The 8,293-nt window shown below is 45.6% G+C and overlaps 1 protein-coding gene across 1 annotated transcript; it reads left to right on the forward strand.

Annotated features, from left to right (window-relative positions):
* Positions 1-960: 960 nt before the first annotated feature.
* On the forward strand, positions 961-7,926 carry FUCA1 (alpha-L-fucosidase 1). Its single transcript, XM_054011805.1, has 8 exons — positions 961-1,337; positions 2,462-2,596; positions 3,301-3,438; positions 3,972-4,077; positions 4,525-4,725; positions 4,919-5,109; positions 5,932-6,031; positions 6,725-7,926. The coding sequence occupies exons 1-8, from the start codon at positions 991-993 to the stop codon at positions 6,863-6,865; spliced, it is 1,359 nt and encodes a 452-aa protein (XP_053867780.1). The 5' UTR covers positions 961-990; the 3' UTR covers positions 6,866-7,926.
* Positions 7,927-8,293: the final 367 nt, after the last annotated feature.

Raw genomic sequence — 8,293 nt, forward strand, 5'->3', positions numbered from 1 at the left:
CCGGGGGTGGAGGGCAAACAGCTGTGCATATCTCTCTATCAGTATTATAGAGGGCGGACAATTTATTTGTTTACCCTGTATAAGCTTTATATAGGCTAAAACGGATTTATTTGGGGTTTGGACCCCATTGAGAGTTGGGCCTCTGAGTGTTAAAGACGGGAACACTTCTCAAGTCGCTTTCAGTGTAGTCTGCAGCTTTGGGGCAAGTGGTTCAGACCCTGGGTCTGTGTTGGAGCAGACGGGCGTGTCTGGCTCAACAGGACAGGGTGCTGGAGTCCCAGGCTGGCAGGGAAAGCAGGGGCAGAAGTAGTCTTGGCACAGCGGTTGGCAGTTCCCAAGGGGGTTTCTGTGATCCACATATGTAATTGCACTACATGTGTTATATGCTGAGTTGTCGCTGTGTTGGTCTCCGGATACTAGTGCGACAAGGTGGGTAAGGTAATATCTTCTATTGGACCAACTGGCTCCCGTGGGCGAAAGAGCCAAGCTTTGCAGCTACACCTAGGGCCGGCCTGTGTCAGACTCAGCCGGGAGGGTGCTAGTGGGTCACCCCACAGGGTGGTGCCCTCTATGGTGCAGGAGCTCCTCCCAGCCTTAGACATGGGCTCCCAGCGCCCCCAGCTCCTGGGACCTGCCCTCTCCCTCAGTGCCTGAGCTGTGACACTCCCAGGGGCAGCACGTGCCGCCTGCATGCCCCAGGAACCACGTGGCCATTGCCTCGCTGGCGACGGCTTTTCTCCTCAACGTGAGGCGGTCAGTGCCTCTCTAGCAATGGCGTCCCCTTTGCACATCACGTGGTCAGTGCCTCTCTAGCAATGGCGTCCCCTTTGCACATCACGTGGTCAGTGCCTCTCTAGCAACGGCGTCGGACCTGCTCATCACGTGGACGGTGCCTATCACGTGGTAAGCCCCTAGGTCCCCGTGTTGGCCCGTCTCGGCTCCCGTCCCGTGGGCGGAGGGGCGGGGCCCGGGCACAGCTGGTCGGGGAAGATGGCGTCGCTGGGAGCGGCGCGCTGGCTGTTGCTGCTGGTAGCCGGGGCGGCCTGCGGGCTCCGCTACACCCCGGACTGGCCCAGCCTGGACGCGAGGCCGCTGCCGGCCTGGTTCGACCAGGCCAAGGTGGGGGTGTTCGTGCACTGGGGGGTGTTCTCGGTGCCGGCCTATGGCTCCGAGTGGTTCTGGTGGCACTGGCAGGGCGAGCGCCGCGGCGACTACGAGCGCTTCATGCGGGAGCACTTCCCGCCCAACACCACCTACGCCGACTTCGCCTCGCGCTTCACCGCCCGCGACTTCCGGCCGCGCTACTGGGCCTGGCTCTTCGAGCAGGCCGGCGCCAGGTCAGTCCGAGCGGGAGCGCCTGGGGAAGGGGGGGGCTGTCGGCTTTGGTGACCTGGGGCGGGGGGAAGTGTGGGGCCCCTTGGTCTCTAATGGGGAGTAGCCTGGGGGGTGGGCTGAGACCTGAGAGTACAAATCAGGGCAAGGGGGCACCCTGAGGGGCGGAGCAGGGAGTAGCCTGGTGGGGAGGGGAAGGGATGCGTGAGGGCAGGGTGGCCCTGGGCTCTGCTGGGGGAGAAAGCTCTAGGGGAGTCCCTTGGGGCAGGAGTGCAGGGGGTGCAGTCACTGGTGACCTTTGTGCACATAAAGCATCTGTAGGGGTCATTGGTCTGCTCCATCCTGGATGCAGAGCCACTCCAGTGGGCAGAGTGTACATAGGGCAGGACCCTGGTTCCTATAGTGTATTTCTCTGCTGGGGCTGACTCCTGGATCGTAGCACCCTGAGGATGCATCATTCCCAGGAAAGGAACACATCTGTGGATTTTAAATCTTGCATTAATCGAAACTAGATACTAGAGGGAACCAGTTTCTGCTGCCTTCCACTAGAGCAGCTGTCAGGTGATTTACTTCCTCCTTTAGCCAATGGACAGTCCCTTTCTGAGAACTTGGTGAGATATGGTTTCTACAAACTTACACAAAGCAAGAATGATTTGGTTTTGTAAAATGAGTCTCAAAACCATTACGTTCACTGGAACCATGGAAGCACTTGGAAGTGGTGGTTTATCACTCAGTCAGTGGCTTTAAAGTATCTAACTTTGAACATGGATTTAGTGCTGTTGAAAGATGCCAGTCTGACAGCACTGATGTTTTTTTATTCTTAGGTTTACCCTTTTGCCCTTAAAAGTTCTCCCTCCACGTTGAGGGTAAGGCATTTGTTTCACTACTTGTGTTCTGTCTGCATAGGGTATCAATCTGTCACTTTTTATCAGCAATAAAATTCATTTAAAACTCCTAAACTCTTAGGAGAGTTTTGCAAACAGGTACATTTAGAAAAGGAATCTGAGACAGCTCTTGACACCATTGTTACCATGTCCTTTGCTTTCCAAGTACCAGTTTTATTCAGATGATTTGGAGTATCTTAGGTAGGTTCTATTTCCTTCTGAACAAGGGGCTTTGATTTCCACAGGTATGTGGTGCTGACTACAAAGCATCATGAGGGCTTCACAAACTGGGGGTCTCCTGTGTCCTGGAACTGGAATTCTATGGATACAGGACCCCATCGAGACCTAGTGGGTGAACTGGGACAAGCTCTCCGAGAAAGGTACGTCACTGCTCTTGTACATACTGGCAAAACTTTGTTAGCCAAGAACTATTTCCAGTTCTTGAAGTAGATGCCCATTAGCGTCTCCTAGTTTTTTTTGATAAATTTGTCACTAAGCACATGCTTTTCAACAAAAGTGTTCTGCCTCAGGGTAAGAGAACTCTTGTACCCAAATCTCCTGTTGGTTTCCTGCAGGATGGCAGTAAGGTCCAGTGAATAGGGCATGGGAATCCGAGTTTGACAACCTGGGCTATATTCCTGACGTTACCACTAACTCACTGTGTGACTTTAGGCAAGTTACTCAATCTCTGCCTCGTGTGAGGAAAGGAGTGTGGTATTTACCCATTTCTAGGAAGTATTTTGAAACCTATGAATAGATATAGCATTCTCTAATGCAGACTCAGCACTGAATACTACAATAGTAGGTTCTTGTCTTTTTTTTGTTTGTTTGTTTTTTAATATTGCAGTGCGGTGAATATGCAGTGAGATCTTTTTTTCAGACTGGTACTTTTTGTTAACCCAAAAAGAAGAACAGGAGTACTTGTGGCACCTTAGAGACTAACAAATTTATTAGAGCATAAGCTTTCGTGGACTACAGCCCACTTCTTCGGATGCGGATACAGACTAACACGGCTGTTACTCTGAAACTTGTCATTTTGTTAACCCAACTTTCATCTCTTTCCTTGCTTTGTTTAATATTTAAGGAACATACGCTATGGACTGTACCATTCTCTCCTAGAGTGGTTTAATCCTCTGTATTTAGCTGACAAAAAAAATGGCTTCAAGACGCAGAATTTTGTCTTTTCAAAAACTATGCCAGAGCTTTATGATCTTGTTTTAAGGTAAGAGCTGCAAACTTTTAGCACCCTTGAATATTACTGTATTTCTTTATTTGTTAGGGGGTAAGGATCTGGGGCAAAGGAAGGGAAACACTTTAATATTTGCTGTTCCAACCACAAGGCAGATCTCACCTTCCTACAGTAGCAATTTGGGGTTTGAGGTGGTCTGAGAAGGGGATCACGTTATCTATCTGTGCTTGGGGACACTTTTTCCTCAATATTATTTACTGGTCATGATGCCTGCACAGAGACAACTTGCACTTGCCCTATTTTGTTAGTGCTACACCCCCACATTGGGAATGAATGATGCTCCCATCCTTTGCTGCTGCAAAGATCTCCCTCATGGGTGTGTGTTTTTGTTCCCCCCACCAGGCACATTTCCTGGTTATGTCATACAATAGGAGAAGCATGTGAAAGCAAAGATAATTGAACTTCATAAGCAAGAATTAAAAACACTGCCTTGTGACAATCTTCTCTTTGGACTGGACCAGAAGTGGGAATGTTAAATTTTCTAGTAACGTTTATCTGTCTCCTAGGTATAAACCAGATCTGGTTTGGTCAGATGGTGACTGGGAGGGTCCGGAAACATATTGGAACTCTACCTCTTTCCTTGCCTGGCTTTACAATGATAGTCCTGTCAAGGTACTGCTGTCAGCATTTCCTTCATGTCTTCTGGCCATTATATAAATATGGAAAATCAGGCAGCTTCTAGTACTGGCAGAATCTAAGTCAAAACCTCAGGATCAGTCAAAGCATATAAATTGTCAAGGGCATCTAAAGTATTTATGGAGATATACCTATCTCATAGAACTGGAAGGGACCCTGAAAGGTCATTGAGTCAAGTCCCCTGCCTTTAATAGCAGGACCAAGTACTGATTTTGCCCCTGATCCCTAATTGGCCCCCTCAAGGATTGAACTCAACCCTGGGTTTAGCAGGCCAATGCTCAAACCACTGAGCTATCCAGGAGACTAGTAACCAAAGATCCCAGAACAAAACCCACAAACTTGTTCCTTTGAAACACTGCAGCAGAAGGATTGAGTGTCTAAGTCAAAATAGTTTCTACTCTGAACTCTCTCTCATCATTCTAGGATACTGTTGTGGTAAATGACCGTTGGTGCAATAACTGCTCCTGCCATCATGGAGGATACTATAATTGTGCTGATAAATACAAGCCGGGCACCCTGCCACAGCACAAGTGGGAGATGTGCACGTCTATTGACAAAAGATCTTGGGGCTATCGAAGCAACATGCAACTCAATGAGCTCATGGATGAATCAAGTATTATCTCAGTAAGAACATTTTAATATAAATAGGGGGATTGCTGGGGATTAGACGTTTGTCTACTTATCTGGCAAAACAGTAGGACAGGGTGGTGGCTAAAGTACCTGGGACAATGAGAATAAAGCTTTATGCAGGTGTTTTTTCTTTCATAGTCAAGAGGGAAAGTAAAGTGGATTCACATTACTTTCCTGTTTGTCACAGGAACTAGTGCAGACTGTGAGTTTTGGAGGCAACTATCTTCTCAATGTGGGCCCTACAAAAGAAGGGGTGATTGTTCCAATCTTTCAAGAAAGGCTTCTGTCCCTTGGAAAATGGCTGCGTGTTAATGGGGAGGCAATTTATGCTTCTAAGCCATGGAGGGTGCAGATGGAGAACACCACAATCGATGCATGGTAAGGATTACTTTACACAAGACCACTCTGAAAGAGCCACTCATCTCCGGCTGTGATCTCATGAGCAAAGAAGGGTTGATCTTGCTACTCTGAGAGCTCCAAAGAAAAATAAACACTAGAAAGACATTGATTCACAAGTGGCCCTCTACTCTCTGAGTGTTGGACTGTTGCCCCATGCTTTTAAAAAAAAAAAAAAAAAAATCAATAGTAAAACACTAAAGATTCCATGTGCTTCTCCTGAGTAGGAGTGTTTAACCTCATGGTTTTGGCTAAAATTCTTAGTTGCATGACTGCGTTTTGTCTCCCTAAACTCCTGTGGTTGCCTTGGTATGGTGGTATTTACTTCTCAGATTCTTGTGTAATAGATCTGTGCACTGTTACCCAGCAACTGCATTTCCTCAGAGGAAGAGATGTATAGTAAGTGTGTAAGGAGACCAGAACACTACAAACCTAACCTGTTTTTAAAGAGAATAATGAAATGACCTACATGAAGCTTCACAAGAGCTTAATCTACGCTATTGACCACAGCAGCCTAAAGCAATGCCATGTCGCAAGGTGACCTTTGTTTTCAGGGAACGTATGTGGACTTCGTTTAGCTTTCCTCAGTCCCTGCTGACTGGATAAATGTTGGTTCCAAAGTATTGAGGTATGCAAGGAAAGCAGGTGACCCCTATGTGTCTGTCTTTCCCAATATGCCTAGACTGATTGATGGGGGGAGGCATGTACTTTTTGCTTTACTTCTGACAAAAGCCAGATGCTTGTCTGCCTCTGTATTTTGTGGTGATCTACGCACCTCTGTACACCATCATTATATTCCCTCAGGTACACTTCTAAAGGATCAACTGTATATGCTATCTTTCTGAGCTGGCCAGAGGGTGGTGTGTTGAAGCTGTCTTCACCTATTCCATCTGCAAGCACACAAGTAAGGAATCTGAAGAGTAGATAATGAATCTCACGAGTCCATCTCTGGTACATAAAGGCTGAGATGGCCCAACCTGGATTCCATTAAGTATCTGGTGAAAGTACTGTATATATAAAGTTGTCTTCCCTTACTTCTAGTCTTGGGTCTTCTCTATCAGGGAGAGGTCATAAAGGAATTGTGATCCCTCCTTCTGTGTGTTCAACTTGCTTTAAACCACCATTATTCTCTAAGAAACGCTGGATAGGACTTGTCAGCACTGCTTGTTAACCTGCCATAGTACCGCCAGGGGCATTTCTTCCACAGCGTTCCCAGCCTCTATTGACTTGATTTGCTGTGAAATTAACTGAGGTGCCCAAAAAGCAGGAGGACCACTTTGACATGGCAACACAAACTTAAAAAAAAACCTATGAAACTACTCACTGCAAATGGCCCAGGGAGCGGGCTGTGTCAGCTCCAAACCACCATAAGAAAAATCTCCCTAGTGAAGAACCATAGGCAGATGCTGGGCCAAAAATGTTACCTTGTACAGTACTTGCAGCTCTGTAAACTCTGGCGGGATGGAAAGTAGTTGGGGCTACCTCTACCCCTTGAGTGTCTGCAAATACATTGAACTTGCTGACTGTGATGTATTTAAACAGGAAGGATGTGCATGAAGCAATAGATGAGTGTATTGTTCTTTCCCTCTTTCTTCAGGTGACTATGCTGGGGTTCTCTGAGACGCTGAAGTGGGAGAAGGCCGTAGATAAAGGGTTGCTGATCGCTTTGCCCTATGTACCTCCATCTGTTCTCCCAGTCCCGTGTTGCTGGACTCTCAAGCTAGAAGGTGTGGCGTGATAGTGACTTTGAAGAAAAGCGAGGAACTAGATCTTTTTTTTTTTTTTGCTTTGTTTTTATTTTTTATTTTTTTGAAGGTGAAGGAATCTTAATAAATTGTTTTTCTTGCTCATCTAAGAGAATACCTTTCTAAGCCGCTCTGGCCAGGAAAACAGATGCACTGACCTAGCTTGGGTGGGAATGAAGGCCTGACCTATACGCAACCTTTGATCTGTCTGAGAGACATGGCCTGCAATAGTAATGTTCTGTTGCTGGATTTTGACCGCTGAGTGTGGTCAGACGACTGTGATGAGAGATCCTTAGCTGGGCTTCGTGGCAGATGTTATCACTTTGCCACCTTTAACCATTGCACTACAGCCTAATAGGCATGACAGTCACATAAGGTATGTGGGAGTGTGAACAAATTTAGTGTGGGACAGTTATAAAGATGGTTGAATTAGGATCTGCTGCCAGCAAACACAGACTGTGAATAAATGGCACTTAGTTACTACAGTGATGGGTACATTAGAAATACTTAAGATTGACAAAATGAGCGATGGTCACCCTACCAAGAGGGTGCTTACCTGCTAAAGGAGAGATCTCAAATTTTTAATTATCAAAATGTTCAAGATATAGCTGTTAACCAAACTATGGAGGGATGGAACTATTTTCATGTTTACTTATGATCAAGGAACGTGCCTTGGACTGGTGTATAAGTCTGCACCATAGAACTAGGCAAAATAAAGCAGGAAAAAACATCCACCGCTTCGGGACAGGAGCAGGTCTCCCCTGAAGCTGTCCACTGCACCTGTGTTTTAACAGCTATCAGCTCAGGAGCTCTGAAACTGAATCTTCTGACTGATTTGAATATTCATGTCACTTAAATGGTGTAATCTTCTTGAAACTAGTCTTTAATCAAAATGCAGTAGCCTAACTTTATTTTCTGGTGTGTGAAATTATTAAACATCCTGTTTAGGGTGAGTCCATTATGCCATGTAAAGTCTAATTGGAATTAAGCACTTTTTCAGATTCTGATGTGTATTTTCATATGTAAATTTTAAAAATAAAATTCTATTAAAACACTGCTGCATTCCTTTCATTTGAATTAAAGCTGAATTAAGTGTGATTACAAATATTTATAATGTAACATAAGTGGATTTATATTAATATTTGAAGGAGATTAGATGTAATGAATTTAAAGAATGCATCTGCTCTCTCTCTCATACTCATATAAATTCAACTGATTTTAAATTCTTGTCCTTAAGATGTGGGTGTAGTTACATTTGTGGAAAGAGCTGTAGGCAGAAGGTAATCTGTTCTTGTAAGTCTTTGCAGAGGTACCATTGGTCTGACTTAAAAATCAAGATAACTCTTTCAGTTTTGTTAAACAAAAAAGCCCCCCTCCGTACTTGTAGTGGTAAGTTCGAAAAGGAAGGATTTCATAGCAAA

The sequence above is a fragment of the Malaclemys terrapin genome, chromosome 22 (assembly GCF_027887155.1).
Source record: "Malaclemys terrapin pileata isolate rMalTer1 chromosome 22, rMalTer1.hap1, whole genome shotgun sequence".
Lineage (NCBI taxonomy): Eukaryota > Metazoa > Chordata > Testudines > Emydidae > Malaclemys > Malaclemys terrapin.

Coding starts and splice junctions, on each gene's coding strand:
- FUCA1 (XM_054011805.1), top strand. CDS start 991: ATGGCGTCGCTGGGAGCGGCGCGCTGGCTGTTGCTGCTGGTAGCCGGG. Junction 3,439..3,971: donor CTTTATGATCTTGTTTTAAG/GTAAGAGCTGCA, acceptor TCTGTCTCCTAG/GTATAAACCAGATCTGGTTT. Junction 4,078..4,524: donor ACAATGATAGTCCTGTCAAG/GTACTGCTGTCA, acceptor TCATCATTCTAG/GATACTGTTGTGGTAAATGA.